General features: G+C 44.2%; 6 protein-coding genes across 7 annotated transcripts; 2 read left to right on the forward strand and 4 right to left on the reverse strand.

Annotated features, from left to right (window-relative positions):
- Nucleotides 1–537: 537 nt before the first annotated feature.
- LOC128310427 (uncharacterized) lies at nt 538–6130 on the reverse strand. Its single transcript, XM_053047071.1, has 10 exons — nt 5776–6130; nt 5426–5685; nt 5253–5379; nt 4538–5178; nt 3964–4466; nt 2450–2838; nt 2100–2359; nt 1927–2053; nt 1212–1852; nt 538–1140 (listed from the first exon to the last, which is right to left on the reverse strand). Exons 1-10 carry the CDS (start codon nt 6128–6130, stop codon nt 634–636), a joined length of 3810 nt encoding a protein of 1269 aa, XP_052903031.1. The 3' UTR covers nt 538–633.
- On the forward strand, nt 5871–7222 carry LOC128298395 (general odorant-binding protein 72). 2 transcript variants are annotated; one of them, XM_053034145.1, is made up of 4 exons: nt 5876–6210; nt 6622–6700; nt 6769–6969; nt 7043–7222. In XM_053034145.1, exons 1-4 carry the CDS (start codon nt 6181–6183, stop codon nt 7126–7128), a joined length of 396 nt encoding a protein of 131 aa, XP_052890105.1. In that variant the 5' UTR covers nt 5876–6180; the 3' UTR covers nt 7129–7222. The 2 variants fall into 2 exon arrangements, with proteins under 2 accessions (XP_052890106.1, XP_052890105.1); XM_053034146.1 differs by lacking the exon at nt 6622–6700 and having other exon boundaries at nt 5871–6210.
- A 92-nt stretch (nt 7223–7314) lies between these two features.
- Nucleotides 7315–7986, reverse strand: LOC128298396 (general odorant-binding protein 72-like). The gene is made up of 4 exons (XM_053034147.1): nt 7924–7986; nt 7660–7827; nt 7477–7588; nt 7315–7400 (listed from the first exon to the last, which is right to left on the reverse strand). The coding sequence occupies exons 1-4, from the start codon at nt 7984–7986 to the stop codon at nt 7315–7317; spliced, it is 429 nt and encodes a 142-aa protein (XP_052890107.1).
- Nucleotides 7987–8308: 322 nt separating this feature from the next.
- LOC128297721 (glycosylated lysosomal membrane protein B-like) lies at nt 8309–10292 on the reverse strand. The gene is made up of 4 exons (XM_053033411.1): nt 10074–10292; nt 9716–9976; nt 9436–9597; nt 8309–9216 (listed from the first exon to the last, which is right to left on the reverse strand). The coding sequence occupies exons 1-4, from the start codon at nt 10191–10193 to the stop codon at nt 8533–8535; spliced, it is 1227 nt and encodes a 408-aa protein (XP_052889371.1). The 5' UTR covers nt 10194–10292; the 3' UTR covers nt 8309–8532.
- Nucleotides 10293–10504: 212 nt separating this feature from the next.
- On the reverse strand, nt 10505–16525 carry LOC128301973 (5'-3' exoribonuclease 1). The gene is made up of 9 exons (XM_053038666.1): nt 16451–16525; nt 15888–16328; nt 15220–15807; nt 14911–15140; nt 14153–14810; nt 13793–14073; nt 13579–13726; nt 11030–13513; nt 10505–10947 (listed from the first exon to the last, which is right to left on the reverse strand). Exons 1-9 carry the CDS (start codon nt 16523–16525, stop codon nt 10885–10887), a joined length of 4968 nt encoding a protein of 1655 aa, XP_052894626.1. The 3' UTR covers nt 10505–10884.
- A 493-nt stretch (nt 16526–17018) lies between these two features.
- On the forward strand, nt 17019–19418 carry LOC128310519 (polypeptide N-acetylgalactosaminyltransferase 35A). The gene is made up of 3 exons (XM_053047176.1): nt 17019–17157; nt 17269–19081; nt 19155–19418. Exons 1-3 carry the CDS (start codon nt 17129–17131, stop codon nt 19284–19286), a joined length of 1974 nt encoding a protein of 657 aa, XP_052903136.1. The 5' UTR covers nt 17019–17128; the 3' UTR covers nt 19287–19418.
- The last annotated feature ends 1335 nt before the right edge of the window (nt 19419–20753 follow it).

Below are 20753 nucleotides of genomic sequence, written 5' to 3' on the forward strand. Positions count from 1 at the left end.
TGAGAAGATTATCTTTATCGAAACTCTAAGCATACTGTCGTCGCTTAGGAAATTGACTCACAGATGGTTGAAATTTAACTACATCCGGAGATTAAATCCCCGCATCATATAGAATTAATTACACTTTAGAATGCCCACCATCGTTAAGTCGATTATGTCTAGTCATACTTTAACGAAGTGATTAAGATATCAACGAGTGCCTAATACTTGCGATCATTTAATTGCCATTTGCAACACTGCAATTTTTATCGATGAAGTGTTAAGTCCCACGTTTCCCTTGAACGTTTTAAAACCGAAAGAAATGTTTCCGCTCGATAGTTTAAAATGTTCTTTTCAACAACATAACGTCCTCAGTGTGCTTCGGACCACAATACGATAAAATACAAAAAACGCGAACGTTGGTGATAGATTAGTGTTAAGTGTACTTCAAGCCGTATTGATCGTATGTGCGTAACATCTCGTGTACTGCAAGGAAATCATGTCATAACTGTTGGTGATAAACTTTGAGAAAAAAATGTCCTTCACGGGAACGTTAGCTGTGTGGAGCATTGTATGGCTTTCATTGCAAACGCAACAAGCGCATGTAAGCAATATTCACTATAATGTTCAATAGGGAGTTATGTATGTTACATTTCACATGATCATCTCATTCATTCGTTGTATGATCACTGTGCCCCATATTTCTCCTATAAACACAATCCCTGCACACAATAGCCCATAGCACAGTATGAAGAATGCTCCCAAAAAATGGCCAATTTCCAACGTTACCGCACCTTCATTGTGCTGATGAATCCTGGATTGTTCGATGTTTTGCATCACGTCCGTCGGAAGATACCGAATGGCGGTCTGGGTGCCGAGATGGTACAGTAATCCAGACTGCTGTACCCGTAAAATGTACTCGTTAAGATTCGACAGCAACGGATTAGTATTGGTTATCAGGGCCGCACAGTTTTGCGTATAGATGTAGTCCTTCAACGGTTGGAAAGTCGTCGAAGATTCCCGATCAAGAAAGTTATTTGGTGCAAAGTTACCGTGCTGTGCCTGTTCGATAATGAAACCACTGCCACCCACATGCGCAAGCCTTTTCATCCCTTCCGGCCCGACTGAAGAGAAGGTTTTAATAATTTGCTGCAAGTGAGGCTGTAGGGACATGGTGAAATACAGAAAACATTCATTAGCATCTGCAGAAACCGACTACATAATAAACTTACTTCGCTAGCATTCCAAATCTCATCCAAACAGTAGGGCGTGGGGCCATACCATGGCATCCCAGATGCAGCGAAATCCTTCACGGTGTCGATTGATTTTTCGTACTGCGGAACCGTCATAATGCTAGCCAAACCTGCACTGTACAGATTGCTCACCATAAACCCGGCCAACAGTAGGGAGGCAAACAAGAAAACACACGACCAAAGATCATTTCGAATGGACGACGATTGGGCAACGAAGAATCCTACCATCATAAGCACGGAATCGCTCAGCGTAAGTTGTTCTGCGATCAAGTCGATCGGCCCCCTATCGGTATCGACGGAATGTAGCAGCAAACGGTGCCGCACTGTCCCGGCAAACCATGTTGCTACAATACCGGCAAGTAGTGTAACAAACACGGCTATCCACAGTGGCACCGAGAACGTTAGAAAGGGTGTTCGCCAGAAGGGAAGCACCTTCGGCTTCGGTACGAGCACGGTCACACCAGATCGACTAATGCTGGCCGTGTAGGTTGAGAAATTGTAGGGGGCGAGCCAGAGATAGAATGCTCCAAACGCAATATCGGTTCGGCGTTGGACTACGCTGCCCATCAACCCGTTGCCAGTACCATTCGGATACACGTCGCCCCACATATCTTCATCTTCTGCAAAAGTACGAAACAACGTCAACAACATCAAATTGATCAATAACTCACTGCCTTCGTGAGAAATTACCTACCTGGTGAAGCCAGAATGTTACAATTGCGACGTTCGCAAAAGGATACCAGCATTTGTAATTCCGTCCCATCCAACCACATCGATCGTTTGCCCGTTACCGAATCGAAAGCATTACCGGCCTCGTTCGCCTGTTCGTATGCAGACATTATGTACCGGTGATCACCATTTACGTACCAACGTCATACATACCAATACTTCGTAACTCGTAAACGGCAAATAATTGACCACGGACGTCCGCAATACATAGCCCTTCAGATCGCTGGTTTTATCTGGGAAAAAGGTGAAATTTCTCCAGTTGTTCCATTCTATCGGAAGCTGTTTCAACGTAATGTTCACCTTCCGGTCAAGCACATCCGTGATACTGACGGCCGTTGTGTAGAGATTCGTAGGAAGCTCCTGTTCATCGTACACGATTAGCAGCACGTTCGGTAGTTCTGTTTGTGTAACAATACAAGCAAAAATTGTAGCCATTCCATTGCATACTCGATGAAAGAGACTCCCATGCAAATGTATTGGAATCATACCACGAAAAACATCCATCGTACGTAATCGATCAAACACCAGCGTTTGATTTTGTTGCGTTATTAGCAGTATCAAGCTTTTATCCAACGATCGCTGCCGGGCCACATCGTGTACGGGGATGTAGAGGTGTAGAAATCTCTCAATGCCCGGTTCATCGACCACGAATGCTTGGCAACCATTGTCGATGGCGAGCAGCAAATTGGAGTCGAATCGATCGTTGACGGACAGCAAAATTCTGCTCACTGCTAAGTCGCTGAGAAAATCTCGACCCACCGTACAGAAGCTGTAGTATGGCGTATAGTAGTTGAAGATCAAAAACTGCATTAGCGCAGAGAGTGTCGGAGTTGTACCGTCCATGTCGTGTGCAGAACTTAAATTCGTTCCCTTTTCTCTGATTTCATATTTTTATGTACACCGTAATTCGATCGCTGATAATTGTGCGTATCATAGCTAATAACATCATTAGAGGGCTTGACAACTCGAAGTCAGTGTCCGTATTGCATTCGTAATTGGCTGCAATCAGAAACATAGCCTCAATTGCAAAGCCTTTCTTATCCAACGAGGTTGGGTAAATATTAGTAGTTCAGATTCGCTGGTAACATAAATTATTCACATCATCATATACGGACCAAGTTCATCGGGTCTGTGGTCACACACCGAGAATTTTTAATTTCGCACAACTCATTTCATTAGAGTTATTTTAAATTTTACAGCAATTGCAGTAAAGATCATTGACAATTACCATGGCCCTTTCTACCCCTCGTACACACGTAGACCATTATTTTAAATTTTACAGCAATTGCAGTAAAGATCATTGACAATTACCATGACCTTTTCTACCCCTTGTACACATATAGACCATCAGCCAGGAACAGTTAGAAAAGACGGCCAAGACGTTCCGGCAAGTCTGCCAACCGAAGCATAAAATATCGGACGGTACTACACGCAATATAGCTGTAACCCAAATCAAACCCAACGCAATGTTCTTTCCCTTTTGTCTTAGCTATAGCAATTGATGTGAACCGTGGTGTTTTCGCTGATACGAAATATCAACGAGTGAAGCTTCATGCCTAATACTTGCGATCATTTAATTGCCATTTGCAACACTGCAATTTTTATCGATGAAGTGTTAAGTCCCACGTTTCACTTGAACGTTTTAAAACCGAAAGAAATGTTTCCGCTCGATAGTTTAAAATGCTCTTTTCAACAACATAACGCCCTCAGTGTGCTTCGGACCACAATACGATAAAATACAAAATACGCGAACGTTGGTGATAGATTAGTGTTAAGTGTACTTCAAGCCGTATTGATCGTATGTGCGTAACATCTCGTGTACTGCAAGGAAATCATGTCATAACTGTTGGTGATAAACTTTGAGAAAAAAATGTCCTTCACGGGAACAATGACAGCGTTAGCTGTGTGGAGCATTGTATGGCTTTCATTGCAAACGCAACAAGCGCATGTAAGCAATATTCACTATAATGTTCAATAGGGAGTTATGTATGTTACATTTCACATGATCATCTCATTCATTCGTTGTATGATCACTGTGCCCCATATTTCTCCTATAAACACAATCCCTGCACACAATAGCCCATAGCACAGTATGAAGAATGCTCCCAAAAAATGGCCAATTTCCAACGTTACCGCACCTTCATTGTGCTGATGAATCCTGGATTGTTCGATGTTTTGCATCACGTCCGTCGGAAGATACCGAATGGCGGTCTGGGTGCCGAGATGGTACAGTAATCCAGACTGCTGTACCCGTAAAATGTACTCGTTAAGATTCGAAAGCAAAGGATTAGTATTGGTTATCAGGGCCGCACAGTTTTGCGTATAGATGTAGTCCTTCAACGGTTGGAAAGTCGTCGAAGATTCCCGATCAAGAAAGTTATTTGGTGCAAAGTTACCGTGCTGTGCCTGTTCGATAGTGAAACCACCGCCACCCACATGCGCAAGCCTTTTCATCTCTTCCGGCCCGACTGAAGAGAAGGTTTTAATAATTTGCTGCAAGTGAGGCTGTAGGGACATGGTGAAATACAGAAAACATTCATTAGCATCTGCAGAAACCGACTACATAATAAACTTACTTCGCTAGCATTCCAAATCTCATCCAAACAGTAGGGCGTGGGGCCATACCATGGCATCCCAGATGCAGCGAAATCCTTCACGGTGTCGATTGATTTTTCGTACTGCGGAACCGTCATAATGCTAGCCAAACCTGCACTGTACAGATTGCTCACCATAAACCCGGCCAACAGTAGGGAGGCAAACAAGAAAACACACGACCAAAGATCATTTCGAATGGACGACGATTGGGCAACGAAGAATCCTACCATCATAAGCACGGAATCGCTCAGCGTAAGTTGTTCTGCGATCAAGTCGATCGCCGCCCGATCGGTATCGACGGAATGTAGCAGCAAACGGTGCCGCACTGTCCCGGCGAACCATGTTGCTAGAATACCGGCAAGTAGTGTAACCAACACGGTTATCCACAGTGGCAGCGAGAACGTTAGAAAGGGTGTTCGCCAGAAGGGAAGCACCTTCGGCTTCGGTACGAGCATGGTCAGCATGGATCGACTAATGGTGGCCGTGTAGGTTGAGAAATTGTAGGGCGCGAGCCAGAGATAGAATGCTCCAAACGCAATATCGGTTCGGCGTTGGACTACGCTGCCCATCAACCCGTTGCCAGTACCATTCGGATACACGTCGCCCCACATATCTTCATCTTCTGCAAAAGTACGAAACAACGTCAACAACATCAAATTGATCAATAACTCACTGCCTTCGTGAGAAACTACCTACCTGGTGAAACCAGAATGTTACAATTGCGACGTTCGCAAAAGGATACCAGCATTTGTAATTCCGTCCCATCCAACCACATCGATCGTTTGCCCGTTACCGAATCGAAAGCATTACCGGCCTCGTTCGCCTGTTCGTACGTAGACATTATGTACCGGTGATCACCATTTACATACCAAAGTCATACATACCAACACTTCGTAACTCGTAAACGGCAAATAATTGACCACGGACGTCCGCAATACATAGCCCTTCAGATCGCTGGTTTTATCTGGGAAAAAGGTGAAATTTCTCCAGTTGTTCCATTCTATCGGAAGCTGTTTCAACGTAATGTTCACCTTCCGGTCAAGCACATCCGTGCTACTGACGGCCGTTGTGTAGAGATTCGTAGGAAGCTTCTGTTCATCGTACACGATTAGCAGCACGTTCGGTAGTTCTGTTTGTGTAACAATACAAGCAAAAATTGTAGCCATTCCATTGCATACTCGATGAAAGAGACTCCCATGCAAATGTATTGGAATCATACCACGAAAAACATCCATCGTACGTAATCGATCAAACACCAGCGTTTGATTTTGTTGCGTTATTAGCAGTATCAAGCTTTTATCCAACGATCGCTGCCGGGCCACATCGTGTACGGGGATGTAGAGGTGTAGAAATCTCTCAATGCCCGGTTCATCGACCACGAATGCTTGGCAACCATTGTCGATGGCGAGCAGCAAATTGGAGTCGAATCGATCGTTGACGGACAGCAAAATTCTGCTCACTGCTAAGTCGCTGAGAAAATCTCGACCCACCGTACAGAAGCTGTAGTATGGCGTATAGTAGTTGAAGATCAAAAACTGCATTAGCGCAGAGAGTGTCGGAGTTGTACCGTCCATGTCGTGTGCAGAACTTAAATTCGTTCCCTTTTCTCTGATTTCATATTTTTATGTACACCGTAATTCGATCGCTGATAATTGTGCGTATCATAGCTAATAACATCATTAGAAGGCTTGACAACTCGAAGTCAGTGTCCGTATTGCATTCGTAATTGGCTGCAATCAGAAACATAGCCTCAATTGCAAAGCCTTTCTTATCCAACGAGGTTGGGTAAATATTAGTAGTTCAGATTCGCTGGTAACATAAATTATTCACATCATCATATACGGACCAATTTAATCGGGTCTGTGGTCGCACACGGAGAATTTTTAATTTCGCACAACTCATTTCATTAGAGTTATTTTAAATTTTACAGCAATTGCAGTAAAGATCATTGACAATTACCATGGCCCTTTCTACCCCTTGTACACATATAGACCATTATTTTAAATTTTACAGCAAATGCAGTAAAGAGCATTGACAATTACCATGACCTTTTCTACCCCTGTAGACCATCAGCCAGGAACAGTTAGAAAAGACGGCCAAGACGTTCCGGCAAGTCTGCCAACCGAAGCATAAAATATCGGACGGTACTACACGCAGTATAGCTGTAACCCAAATCAAACCCAAAGCAATGTTCTTTCCCTTTTTGTCTTAGCTGTAGCAGATGATGTGAACCGTGGTGTTTTCGCTGATACGAAAGACTTTAAATGCTACGTTAGTTGCCTGCTGGACATTATGCAGGTGGCCCGCAAAGGGAAGGTGAACTATGAAAAATCGCTCAAACAAATCGACACCATGCTGCCGGACGATATGAAACCGGCATTTCGGGCCGGGCTAGAAGCTTGTAAAACGGCAGGTAAGTTGAAACACGTATCGCCCACACACTGGCGAGCAATTTTAACAGTAGTTGCATTCTGTTCCCATTTCAGCTCAAGGCGTTAAAGATCATTGTGAGGCGGCATCGATACTTTTACAGTGCTTTTACAAAAACAATCCCAAGTTCGTTTTCCCATAGCCGGTGCATCTACAGCACAATATTTCTCACTACTTTCTTCCCACTAAACTTCCGAGGGTTTGTATGATAAGAAACCTGAGCGAATAAACGGAACTTCCCTGTGTGCTGCTGTATTCTTTATTTGTTGTTTTAATGCTAACTACCAATCCCGCGTAAGCAATCGGCATGGCCTCGTGCATGTAGAAGTTAGGCAAAGAAATATTTTGGGTTTTTGGCATGTAGACACTTTAGCAGTGCATATGCAGCCTCGCACGAATTTTTAATTCCATTTGCTGTGTTCGAAAAAGTAAACCATCTATTTTTTGTTAAATTTCTTAACGATGCTAAAAGATCACTAATATCACTAACCTGAATCACGGCAACCATCGAATGCCCTTATGGTCGGTTCGGCAATCTCGGACGGTATAAGCAAATCAATCTGCTTGATGGCGCTATCGGCATGGATTTTTCCTTTTTTCATCTACAACGATACCGGGTAGTTTTAGGCAAAATAGGGATCAGAACAGATACGTTTGATTAATTGCATGTTACCGCTTGCATCATTTCCAACACGCAGTTTGCGTAGCACTTGAGTTCCTTCGTGTCGACAAATTCACCACGTCCAAGCCCATCGACCAAGCCTTCTTCCGCCTTGTGTTTTCCGATGCACACCGATCGCATCATGGCACTGGTTTTTGCCATTTGATCCATTGTACCTTTCTGGTGGCAATGCAACGGATAAACAAATATTCAGTAATAAATTTGAAATACAGCAACGCACAATACAGTGTTCGCCCTAGTACTGCGTGTACTCACACTTGAGCTGCAATTAATTAGCATGATGCTAATCAGCAACAGTATAAGCCCGAATGAAGACATTAGACTTCGTTTGAAAAGTGGGAAGCAATTAGTATCTGTCTCGAGTGCAATCACAAAACATACACTGCTTGTCCGCACCATTTGCATAGTTGATTTTATAGCCATGAATGAAACGACATCTTTTAACAAGACGCACCATGCCCTCGGAGCGCCACTGCTCATTGTACGACGAACGGTGTTAGCGTTAGCGGATATGAGACGCAATCTTTGCTAAATCTATCATTAAACTCGGAATTAGTGAGCTCGGTCAATAGTCGCATCACGGGCGGAGTTCGGAAAATCAACAATCAAATATTTCCTGCCGCCATACCTTTGATGAGGCCTAGTTTTGCTATAAAATTAGACAATTTTATTTTAATAACACAGCTATACAACACTCTATGAAAGGGTTCGGTTTAATAAAATTCGCTATTACCACACGCCGTACAGCTACAGTGCCACGGGTTTGTGTCCGTGTGTGCGTTGCTAGTTGCTGGCTCGGAGAAGCAAGCATCAAGGAATGAGAGATCTTTTTAGCATAAATTCGCCCGTCTCACCATAGGACCATTACAGTCGCTGTTGCTGAAATCGGTCCCGATTGCGAAGTTTCTTGACGCAAACATAAATGATGCTCACGACCAACACGACCAACGGTACCCCGATACCGATACCAGCCACAATCAGCACGAATGCGGACAACTCCTCTACCGGTGGCATACCGTAACCGACCTGGAACGTCATGGTGGTGTAGTTCGTTTTGCGGTAGAACCCATCCTCGCTCACGCCGAATGAAACATTCATGCCCTGCACCAGGTAGCTGTCCAGCTTCGTACCGTACAGCGCGTAGGCCAGCGTGGTTTGCAGTGCTGCCGATGGTGACCGTACAGTAACCGGCTGACTTTGACGCGTTTCTGTCGATGTGGCCACATCACGTTCGGGGTGAGTGTATGACACGGGTCGGTATTCAATGAACCCACCGGCCGAGAAGGTGAAAGCGCCCGGTGACAGTACGTCGACGATTTCGAAAATACCGGGCGTATGTTCGTCATCCAGCGTTTTACGCTTCGTAACCTCGAATTCCGACCCGACGACGGCTTGTTCCGACACGACAAATAGTAGCTCGATCGCAAAGCGTGGATTGGCGTAACGGTTCGTTATGTTGTTAAACACTATGTCTATCTGGGTAGAGTTCGACGTGTGCAGCAAATGCGGAAAGTCCATGCCGTGGTCTTTCGTTGAGTATGCATTTAACTAAACGAAGAGAAAACAAATCGGTTAACGGTTAGTACTTTTGATGCACTCGCGAGATAAACTACACATACATTGCGATACACCGGACGCAAACGAAAAACTACACTTATGCATATTTATCAGCGCAATCAATACAACAAATAAACTAGCAGGTGAATAGAAAATCAATAAACAAACGACCGCGAACTAAGGTAGGAGTGGGTAACAGGAAGCTCTTACCTTGAAAAGAAAATCATCACCCGCATTGATTGCCATCATAGCGTCCTGTTCGTTCGACCACAGCAGGCTGCGGTTCCACGTGAAATTATGCGGATCGTACACAAATACATTCGCATCATCGTCCAACATCGCACGATCATGAGCGTCATCGTACTGGAAAATCTATACACGTGAAAACAGTAACAAAAACATAACCAATTAGTCATAGGAGGATAACATAGTTGCCGGGCTATCCCAGGGTCACACAATCTGCGACCGCCCTCTGCTATTGTCCACCTACCCGGTTGATAATCGCCATAAAGGTGTATTGTGGAACTTCGGTAAAGTAAGCAGAACCCGGTTTGCTGTCAATCAATCTAGGCCAATCGATGTGAAATTCGGCCTGTTTGCTCGTTAATGCTACCATAATGGTTGGTTTACCCGTAAAATCCCACACGTAATGGATCGTGTCCGTGTCGGATGCGGCCGCAATATGCACCAATGTGATAGCTTTATTATTTTCGCAGATATCTCTGCATCCCGGATTCAATGTTGCTGTCAGCTGGAAATAAGAGAATACAACATGTTAGCAGGTGACTCACGACGATCGAGACTAACTGCACCCAAGATCAGTTTGATAAATGTTCAGAACGCCCTACTTTTCGTTGCAATTTGCTGGGCTCATCGCAAAGGACAACGTTCAGAAACAGCAGTGAAATCGCAAAGCCCCAGGAGGAAATCCATTTATGTCGGTTTTGCAACACCATGTTCAGCCTCATATAATGCAACGCCGAAAAGTACACTTTGGGTATATTTGAAATACTATTGTTCTATTTTACACAAAATACGCCTTTTAGCTGTTTTCCTACGATGAAGGCACTTAATTTCGCACTGAACAAAGCGCAACCGATACAACTGACAACTGCTGTCAGTTGGTCTGGTTGTTTATGTTTAGATTGCTATGCCGACGTTGTATGCAGCCGCCCTCTGGTGAGGAATCCTACTGCAATACTGTAGTTAGCGCGCATTTTCCTTTCGGAGCTTTAGACACATAAATAATTAAATATATACATTAAAATATCTCCCGATTATATTTACTGGGGTCTAGTACAAATTTATTGTTCTAACTTTGATGAGGGTAACTCAAACTTAAGTTCTTCAAGCAATCATTAACTACACAACCATTTGTACGTAATCTGAACAATTGTTCATTTGTTGGAGTAAATTTTAAATTTATACCTATTTACATTCGTTTTGGATCGTGATGGTATCGTAAAGTAGCATTAGCATTAGCTGCCGTTGTTTATGATGCGAGTAGGACGTCGAGCTCGTCTACTGGTAGCAATTAAATTTATCGTAAAACAGTCGAAGCTTATGTTGTTAAACTAATTGAATCATAAACCATCATTTTGGTTTTTGGTATTTCGCCTTATTGGCAAAGTACAAATCCGTCATTATTCACAGCATCACTTATCCATCGGGAGTTAATCCAAACCGTGCAGCTATGCGAGTCTTCGGTCTAGATTTGACGTTCTAAAATTGTTACGATTGAAATAGAAAATAAAACAGCATTACTTTTTTTATCTAATGGAGCGATCACAAATGTTCGCCTTACCTTCACGACAGCAACGTTTCCATTCTTCTCGTCTCTATCCTTTGTGTCGGATGAAGGCGGTTTTCTAATGAACGTAGCACCGTTGTGCTTATTTTTGTGCAGAAAGCTGGCGAATCCTTGCTTAACCTCCGCCTGCTTCTGTTCGACCTCTTGCCTACGGCGAGCATTTTTCTCATTGAAGCTATTGCTACCTGTGGTTGTAGCTGGCATCGACGTTGTAGGCACCACCGTAGCTTGGTGCTTGACATCGTTTCCAACCATACTATTATGAGCAGACGAATTATCACTATTAAAAGATTTGTTTTTAACAGTCTTTTTCATAGCCTGCAAAGGCACAAAAGCACCTTTTCCGGCAGGATTGTTTTGGTTATAACTCAAATGCTGTGGTCCTTTTGGACCCCAACTAGGAGGATATTGTTGATGTCTATGCTGCTGCTCTTGTACTTGTTGTGGCTGTGGCTGTTGTTGCAACATTGCTGTAGCAGTGGCCGGAATAGGAATCGGAGGCCGGATGGACATACGCTGAGCGAACGGTGGTACCATCGTCGGTTGTTGAAACCCACCAAACGGTTGATGCATGTTCATCCCTGGCGAAGCGAATGCCGGTTGCATATGCATCGGCGCATACGGCAAATGTTGATGCTGCTGATTATATGCATGCGTTGGAGGACCCATCATAGCTCTAAACCCCGGTTGCACTTGTGGCGTTTGTACCATTGGAAGCATATGCTGTTGCGGTATGTTCACGTGCGTTGTAAACGGAACAGTCGAGGAGTTCTCGGAGCAACTTTTCGCAGCGGACATCATCTGCCATTGAATGGGTGGTTTTGGGAGACTGGTTGGGGCGGGCACTGCCATGCTTGTTGGCTGACTTATCTTTTTATCCTGGACACTTCCATCATCAATGCGTAGCATTTGTTTCAAATAACCGGCCATATTATCTACATTAGTTTCAACAACATTAGAACCATTCTTCGGAACGGCATCGTTCTTCGTTCTACAAGACACTTTTTCGGTTGACATTCGATTTGGCACCGATTCATTATTCTGATGACCGAATCGCTGGCGAGGTGTTTGAACAAAGCTTTCAATATCGGTATCATCGAACAGAGTTCCCGTTTCATTCGGCGATTCTTTCAGTTTCCTCCACAAACGTTCGAACTCTATCTTTCTCTGTTGGTCAGATTCCTTAGTCTGCGTGGAATCCCGATGCGTCTGTCGATCCATCGATGTTCCAACAAATGCATTATTGCTGTTCCAAACGTTAGTACGCTTGCCGATACGCTCATTTAAACGCCTCTGGATTGAATCTGCCGTTGCGTTAGATTTGACACCGCCATCTAATACCGCAGTTGTTGCTGTATCTTGCTCATCGCTGAGGCTTGTGTCACATGGTACCTTATACCGATATCCTGCCGATGCTTTACCATAAGAAATGTTCATTACTGCACCTTGCGCGAGGCGCATTACACGCTTCTCAGTACCGGGAACATTAGAAATACATGCACCCTTAGCAAAAGGTTTGTCCAACAAAATCTCCAAATTAATATCGTCCTGTCCGATAGCTTCTCGGCGCACCGGATTAGGATCCGACACACGGTGTATACCAATGATGGTACCCCGTGCTCCAACCGGGACATCCTCTTTGTCTTGTACCACGATAACGCGATCTAGCAGCTCAAAAGTAGCCGACGGGTCAATCACTTTCGCATTTTTCATACCGGGCCGATATAAATCCTTTGGATCCACGAACATTGTCTGCACTTTGGGTTGGTGCATAGCCCCATACTTATCGATGAGTTCATCCAGCTTTTGGATTGCATTCTGTTCCAGTGACATGATGCCACAGCTCCGTCGTTCGGCATTTATGTGGTCTTGTAAGTTAAGCCAGTTGTTCAATTCCTTCAGTTTACCTTCGTTCCCTTCGCCAAACAAATCCGTCTCGAAATAAATGTTTGTTTTGCCCATGCGTTTGAACTTTTCAGTCAAATCAGGAACCTGCTCGAGATACTTTTCGATTAGCTTGACAGTTTTCTCCGAAAACAGCCACATTTTGTTAACTTTCCGACAGTAGCCAACCGTTTCTTCGTCCTTCGACATCATTCTAAGCCGCAATCCTATATTGATCGTTTTGTCACCTACATTTAGCGCACGGTGTCCACCGGGCGCAACCAGCAATGATCCGGTCAACTGTAACAGCAATCCTACCGAAATACCAAGCATAGCGGCTGTATCATTGGCATTGCGGTACGCCTGCAACGACTGACGGTGCACATAAAACACCTTGCTCAGATCCGGCTCCTCGAAAACCAGAAACTTTGCCTGCACACGCTTCGTTGTGGCTGAAACGTCCATCACGTGACCCATACTGCCATAGAATTCAGTCGCTCGCAGGAATGTCACACATTCCTGTGGAAACATTTCATGCATTTCTAGATATGCTTTCTCTTTCTTCATTACGTCTTGCAGATCATAAACAACCGTCTGAAAGTGAAAAGAACCAATGTAGTGGACGTTCGCACAATTAGAAAATTACACAATGATCTTACCTGTGCCGGATACGCCATGGTAACGTTGTGCCACAATTTTTTCAATACGAACCCATAATTCTGCAAAACATATTCTGTACCGACGGCAATTCTAACATGTACCAGCCGTTCGATCGTGCCGACATCTATCGCGAGACGGTTGTTGTTGCTGTGAATATAATTGTGTTTTCAGTGACTGTGTGCCTACTACGTTTGGAGCATTTGGTTCACATACTGTTCGGTAATTGAAAGACACGACATTTTGAACGATCTTTCATCCGTCTGCAATGGTTCGCAGTTCCGTTCGTACGTTTTCATTCGATCCGACACCCGTACCACAATGGCTTCCATTAGGTGGGGCCAGCTAACATGCACAATTTTGCCTAATAAATTCTTGGCCAGTTCCGCAGTGTCTAATTCTGATATTTGGTCGTTCGGTGGATCCAACACTACCACTATGCTGTCGTTTTTACTAGCAAAATTGAATATTTTTACATGCAAACTCCTCAATTCACCCTGCAATATGTGATAAAAACATAAATGAAAATGAAAATGAAATCTATAACCACAAGAATCGGCCACAGCAAATACTCACATGATGCGGCAAATGCTTAAACGTGGGAAATCCCTTAGCATAACCGTGCAGCACGGCACCTTGCGAAGGGCCGAGCACCAGCTTGTTATGGGGCACGTGTAGGTTATCGCGCCATATTTCGCTCCGTCTGACCGACAGCTCCTCGATACGCGAAAATCCATACTTTGCCTCAAGTGGAGCCGTTTGTTTGGCATCGTATTGATATTTTAGCATCGGCCCATGCACGTTCCGTTGTTTCTCCTCATCGGTTAAAAACGCATCGCACGGACCCATGGCTTTTAACAAACGCTTTTCATCTATAAACGGAATCAACACGACCGCTTCCCACGCCTGTTGCTTTCCGTTCAAATCGGTTCTGAAATCCGTTGGATAGAAGTCATATACAGGGCTGTTGGCGTTGATCATGAGATCGTGATAGGCCGACGGCAAATGTTGTCTACTGGCTGCGGGAAGCACACTCAGTAGCTGCTGGAAAGGCAAGAATGGTCGCGCCGTTTCATACTCCAGCTTTAGATCGGCGAAATTATCCACATCGCTGATAAACGGTGCATAATGATGTGGGTAATACCACGACCATGATACCACACCTCGATAGTAATAATGCAGCGTCCATTGCAGAGCTCGGATATAGCATTCCGTTTGTTCCGCTCGAACCTCCCTGTGGGGTGAAGAAGAGTACAAAGGTAGAACGATTGTTACAGAAACATACGTTGAACGGGGCTCTACTCTAAGAAAAGCTCTCCAACACTACGACATACTCAGTAAAATCCGCGTATCCCATCTTCGTCATATAATAATTTCGCTTGTAGCTCTGGAACTCCTTCTCAAACAATTCAGGGTCGTTCTCGATGTCATCCAGCGTTACCGGTGCTTCATTATCTTCTCCATCAGAGTCCAACATTTCCGAAGACATGATAAGTGCCACCAAATCTTTGTCCATTTCACTCGAGGCAATAACCTCATCCGCATTCACATCAAAGGCTTCTAACTAAACGTTCAAAGGAGAAATATGTAAATTCGTTTTAACCAACTGGAATAGCTGAATAAGCAAAGTGAGTTGAACATACATTATTTTTACCACACTTTTCCTCCAAATATTTCAGCTCGGTGTAACGTTCATGAAATATTTTCCGGTCTATATGCGCTAGATGCCTCATTAACATCTGTAGCCGGGGCAAGTTTAGTATTCCTCCCTCGTTAATGTATCCGTCCATCTCGGGTAATACATCCTTGTACGCACTGTACAGAATAGGAAGTGCATTTTCGTTGATGTGCAGATGAGGCATATGAGGAATGAAATCATTCCCAACCAAGTAACCCATCAATACCCAGTCATCGATGAGCTTGTTTACGTCGAACGGAAACCGTAGCCGGTCACGAATGGTTGCGAATTCCTGCACCAAATACTCGCTCAACAGCGTCAGATGCAACAAATAGAACCGTATGTCCTTAAGGACTGTCTCCTTTTTGTCCGTTTTACCAAATTTTACTTCCTCCCGCAAGAGCGAGAAGTAGCGTTCATGTGTGCACAGTCCCAACATAATCAGATCAGCATCTAAGCCATATAAACAATGGCGTAAGTTTGGGTTAAACCCGGGCTGAGCTTTCGCGTGCCTGATATACTCCATTATCTTGTGTTCTCCTTCGCCCGGGGTCTAAAATCGAAGAAACGAAAGGTTCAATTTAATGCTTAAATGGATGAAAGGCGTAAATAGTATATCAATAGACGTTTCACCTCATGACCACTGAGAATGACAGTGCATGCCTTCCAAAGACGATCGGTAGCTATTTTCACTTGAATAAAATGTTCCAGCGCTTTCTGTAGGCGCACCATAAACGGTGTCCCCGGCGTTATGCAATTGCTATCGAACGGACTATCCGAAGGAATCGGATCTCCGTTTGCCTTTGCTCTTTCCAACAGTTCGTGCGCTTCAAGCGCTGAACGGAAACGCCGACCACGCTGTTGATTCATTTTGGCGCGCGGTGCCACACCGTCAACGGCAATGAAGAACACTTTTTGTGGTCGAATGAGCTTAAATAAAAACTCTACATAATGAAATATAGCCTCAAATATGCCTTCCTCCTGTATGCGGAAGTTGATGTCTGCATCATTGGGGTGCGAACAGTTGTGGATGATGCCGTTCATGTCCAGATAGAGGTTGTCGAATTCTGGCACCTATTTCGCCAAGGGGCAATAAGCAGCAAGGGAGACAAAGAGATAGGAAGTTAGCAATTTCACCATCAATACGATTCACGTACACATACACATGCAGGTACGCACACGCGAGCAAAACTTACCTGATTTTCACGCAGCAGCTCAGATAAACAAGGATATCGTTCGCTCATATAGCGAAAAAACTTCGGTACCCCCATTTTCCCTTATTCACAGACAATACTATTTACTTTTAAAATTGACCACAGAATGGTGGAATATGATCGAAAGGTAAAAATGAAAGCGTTTGGTGCGGTTATTCCACTAGGCTATTTGCTGCCATTCACTTCGGTTGATATTCGTGAGGTCGATTTTGACGTGAAGAAAAATCCCAAGGTATATACATAATTGAAATTTGGGAATTTCACGAATTTCCACATTCCTGTTCATCGGTTGCTGTTTGATCAGCCTATCGCTTCTATAGGTAGCTGTTGCTTATTACCAATCTGCTACACATGATTGAAGCACTACCAAGCTCTTCTACGTGTAATGATCTATTTATTTAGCACGACGAATTGTTTTCCCAATTTGTGCATTTATTCATCTTGCCTTCTATTAGCGCCAAAATACGCAATTGTAAAGTTGGTCGGTACGAGACCTCGGCCTACCTGTTCTGAACGCTTTCGCTATGTCAACACAGTGTGCAAGAAAAAATATTCACGACATCAACTTCTGCAACAGAATCACGGTTCGCGTCGAATCTCATTAGTAATATGTTAATTTGCTAGGTGATCTGAAATCCGGCTGCGAAGCAGCATGTAGCCATGAATGAAAAGACCAACAACAAGAAAAGGTAAGATAAGCTGTTCCCCTCCTACTTTCCTTGCATATATGCTACGCCACCTGTTGCTAATCACTTTGCATTGAACTTTCGATTTCGATTTTCTGCTCCCGATCCGCAAAGAATCTCCAAAATGACCAGTAAATCGTTCCTGTGGGGTGTTATGGCCGCCTCGTTAACGTGGTCCATCAGCCTGTATCTGTACTGGAACCTGAGCAACACGCCAACAACCAACGGGGCAGTAGGTGGTGAGATTCGATTGGCAAAAACACCAACTTCCGCGGCCGTGTTAGGAGAAGAGTCCCGACGATATCAGAACAGCCTCTTTGGGGCTTCGGACGAAAGACTGCGACTAAAGTCATCCAAGCTAGGAGAAAAGAGCAGCAGCCTGTTCAAGGAAAAATATGCTCGATTTATGCATGAGAAGGAAAAACGGCGCATCAGCCATCGGTTGTTTGACCAGCTGCAACCCATGCTTCCAAATGGGACAGATGAGTTCGGCATGGTTCAAAACTCGGAGGAGCAGTTTATACGTGACATCGGTTACAGGAAGCACGCGTTTAATGTGCTAGTCAGTAACAAACTGGGTCCGTTCCGACCGATACCGGATACACGGCATAAACTCTGTCAAGCGCAAGTTTACGATAAGGTGCTTCCAGTCGCATCCGTCGTGATGTGTTTCTACAACGAACATCTCGAAACACTGGTACGCTCCATTCAATCGGTGCTTAAGCGAACACCCGCATACCTGTTAAAGGAGTTAATTCTCGTGGATGATTGTAGCGACTTCGAGGATCTAACTGTTGGGGGACGGCTAGAGGATGAACTGAAGCAACTGGGTACACATAAATTGCGTCTCCTGCGGAACACCAATCGTGAAGGGTTGATGCGGTCTCGTGTTTACGGTGCTCGTAATGTCAGCGGGCAGGTGCTAATCTTCCTGGACAGCCATATCGAAGTGAACGTTAATTGGATCGAACCACTGCTGGCAAGGATCAAGCACGATCGTACAATCCTGGCAATGCCCGTTATCGACATCATTAACTCGGACACATTCGTGTACACGGCCAGTCCGCTTGTACGGGGCGGATTCAACTGGGGTTTACACTTCAAGTGGGATAACCTGCCGAAAGGTAGTCTCGAGCGGGACACTGATTTTATCGGTCCATTCAACTCGCCCACAATGGCCGGTGGCCTGTTCGCCATTGATCGGACATACTTTAAGGAGCTTGGCGAGTACGACATGGGCATGGACGTGTGGGGGGGTGAAAATTTGGAGATTTCTTTTCGTACCTGGCAATGCGGTGGCTCGATTGAGCTACTGCCCTGTTCCCGTATTGGTCACGTATTTCGCAAACGCCGTCCGTACGGCTCTCCGGACGGACAAGATACAATGATACGAAACTCTCTTCGATTAGCGCATGTCTGGATGGATGATTACATTCGATTCTTCTTCGAGCAGCAACCACAGGCACGCCATGTTCCGTACGGTAACGTGAGCGAGCGGCAACAGTTACGCGAACGTCTCGGGTGCAAACCGTTTCGATGGTATTTAGACAATATCTATCCGCAACTGCGAGTACCAGGAGAAAAGGCTGTTGATGCGACCGGTGACGCTACCCAGCCCAAATTTGAACCATGGCATTCGCGCAAGCGAAATTACGTGGCAAGTTTTCAGATACGCCTGTCGAACAGTACGTTATGCCTCTCGACAGAACGGGACAGCGAGAAAAGCCTCTGGAAGAAGGGTTCCGGTCTGGCGTTACAGCCATGTTTGCGCGTTAAGCAGCAGATTTGGTACGAAACCGAAAAGTCAGAGCTTGTGTTGGGCCAGCTGCTGTGTTTGGACGCACCTTCTAGTGCAACCAAGGGGCAGCCGAAGTTGAATAAATGTCACGAAATGGGTGGTGATCAAGCGTGGAAACATCGGAAAACGGTAAGTGATATAAATGGATATGACCTGAACAGTCGATGGTCAACATTCATACTCATTATTATATCTTTTCCAGTCCGGTACACCGATCTACAATATTGCTTCCGGCAGCTGTTTAACTGTGAAAGATGTGCGTAAGGGATCTACGGTGGGACTAGACCTTTGCGTCAGTTCCCCGCGTAGTACTTGGGATCTGGTAGTCTCATGACCACAGAACTGATGATAAAGATACTGCAACTTTTTGTATTCCACACAGACTTTCGTTTTTGTTATAGTTCGTTCAATTTACCAGACATTACATTTTAGATAGGCAATTAACAGAATAAATCATACCATTTACATACAACCATTGTCGTTATTTCTCTTCCATAGTTAAATTATCCTTCTCAAATAAAATATATGTCGAAATCCGGACCGGAACAGTAATGTAACGACTGTAAAAAGTACAATCAGTACGGAAAATTAGTTAATTTCATAACTATTGGCCAGTAGAGAACGAATCGGATTGAACCAAACGGTTTCTAAGCAATCTTTCTTTTTATACCGTTTTAAGTTATTCGAACCGAAGTTCGATTCTACTTTGACTGACCCTTCCTGGTTGCTGGGTACAATGCACACGTTTTCTACCAACTTTACCACATGGACTTCGATCGATGATTGGACGGAACTTCCCGGAGTTCCCGGAGTCGGAGTGCAGGACGATATATTGTTGTTCTTGTGATTATTTTATAGAGACTTTGAGCCATGATGAATGCTTTATTCTTATATTCCTGAAAATTGTCGCAAGCTGAAAGATGAAAAAAACATTAAATATGCCTATAAAGATATGTGAGCTATAAACATTTTATTAAGTTATGTTCCATTTGAATATTATTTGATAGAAAAGTATAAATATTGTTGCTGATATTACGAAGGTTTCTCTCACTAGAGAAGCCCAGGGAGTCAATTAATCTATGGTTTATTGTGATGAAAATGCCGCATTAGGTGCAGAGAGGAGGGCTGTTACGTTCAAGAAGGTGGCTATGTGTTAGCTTGGAGTGTCCTATTGTAAGCCTGGATAGCATTCCATGCTGATGGTTTATAAATTAATGAATCGGAGATGGGTACTGTTTTTATTGGGTCCAGGTTCCAAAATAGTGCTTTCAGCGATGGCAAAGAAGTCCTGTTTTGAGATCGGAGCTGTAATGGGGTTTAGGTCTTTAGGTCTTGATTGGTTTGGCAGGAAGTTGGATCGGCATCTGTGTTGATGTGGTGATAGTTATAGTCTATTTTGGGAGGGGTTTGATGCCAGGGTCGAAGGGTGGATCGAGGAAGTTTAACGATATCAGGAAGGGTTATGTTTGTAGTTTTGGTATAATCAGCTCCAATTCTTTCGATGTACGAGTCGGCATTGATTACTTTCTCCAATATGCAGCTTTCAATTGACTCATGGCAGCGACCATGCGAAGCGTTACGGAAAAACTGAACGGAAGCTGACCAGCTTCAATGGGTAGTCATTTTATTGGGCTCGTTATAAAATCTCCAGTTGCACACATCGGAGGGCATTGTGGTATAGTGGAGAGTTTTTTTTAACTGTTTCTTTTTGTAAGAGTAGCAATTACGTAGCAGAGCAATTAGGGTAGCCCCAATTAGATGCGTCCGCAGAAAGTCCGGGAATTTGTAAAAATATTCGGCA

The sequence above is a fragment of the Anopheles moucheti genome, chromosome 2 (assembly GCF_943734755.1).
Source record: "Anopheles moucheti chromosome 2, idAnoMoucSN_F20_07, whole genome shotgun sequence".
In the NCBI taxonomy this organism is placed as follows: domain Eukaryota; kingdom Metazoa; phylum Arthropoda; class Insecta; order Diptera; family Culicidae; genus Anopheles; species Anopheles moucheti.

Bases quoted from the DNA above. Each gene is read 5' to 3' on its own strand.
- LOC128310519 (XM_053047176.1), top strand. From the start codon at position 17,129: ATGAATGAAAAGACCAACAACAAGAAAAG. The intron at 17,158-17,268 runs GTAAGATAAGCT...CGATCCGCAAAG, and splicing joins AAGACCAACAACAAGAAAAG to AATCTCCAAAATGACCAGTA. The intron at 19,082-19,154 runs GTAAGTGATATA...TATCTTTTCCAG, and splicing joins CGTGGAAACATCGGAAAACG to TCCGGTACACCGATCTACAA.
- LOC128297721 (XM_053033411.1), bottom strand. From the start codon at position 10,193: ATGAGGCTGAACATGGTGTTGCAAAACCGACATAAATGGATTTCCTCC. The intron at 9,598-9,715 runs GTAGGTGGACAA...TCACGTGTATAG, and splicing joins TTATGGCGATTATCAACCGG to ATTTTCCAGTACGATGACGC. The intron at 9,217-9,435 runs GTAAGAGCTTCC...CTCTTCGTTTAG, and splicing joins GTGATGATTTTCTTTTCAAG to TTAAATGCATACTCAACGAA.
- LOC128298395 (XM_053034145.1), top strand. From the start codon at position 6,181: ATGTACACCGTAATTCGATCGCTGATAATT. The intron at 6,211-6,621 runs GTGCGTATCATA...CTACCCCTGTAG, and splicing joins TAATTCGATCGCTGATAATT to ACCATCAGCCAGGAACAGTT. The intron at 6,970-7,042 runs GTAAGTTGAAAC...TTCCCATTTCAG, and splicing joins AGAAGCTTGTAAAACGGCAG to CTCAAGGCGTTAAAGATCAT.
- LOC128310427 (XM_053047071.1), bottom strand. From the start codon at position 6,130: ATGGACGGTACAACTCCGACACTCTCTGCGCTAATGCAGTTTTTGATC. The intron at 4,467-4,537 runs GTAAGTTTATTA...ATGTCCCTACAG, and splicing joins AGATTTGGAATGCTAGCGAA to CCTCACTTGCAGCAAATTAT. The intron at 2,839-3,963 runs GTGAAATGTAAC...ATATGAAATCAG, and splicing joins CGAATGAATGAGATGATCAT to AGAAAAGGGAACGAATTTAA.
- LOC128298396 (XM_053034147.1), bottom strand. From the start codon at position 7,986: ATGTCTTCATTCGGGCTTATACTGTTGCTGATTAGCATCATGCTAATT. The intron at 7,828-7,923 runs GTGAGTACACGC...CATTGCCACCAG, and splicing joins TAATTAATTGCAGCTCAAGT to AAAGGTACAATGGATCAAAT. The intron at 7,589-7,659 runs GTAACATGCAAT...GTATCGTTGTAG, and splicing joins TGTTGGAAATGATGCAAGCG to ATGAAAAAAGGAAAAATCCA.
- LOC128301973 (XM_053038666.1), bottom strand. From the start codon at position 16,525: ATGGGGGTACCGAAGTTTTTTCGCTATATGAGCGAACGATATCCTTGT. The intron at 15,141-15,219 runs GTATGTTCAACT...TTGAACGTTTAG, and splicing joins AAAAGTGTGGTAAAAATAAT to TTAGAAGCCTTTGATGTGAA. The intron at 14,074-14,152 runs GTGAGTATTTGC...CACATATTGCAG, and splicing joins TTAAGCATTTGCCGCATCAT to GGTGAATTGAGGAGTTTGCA.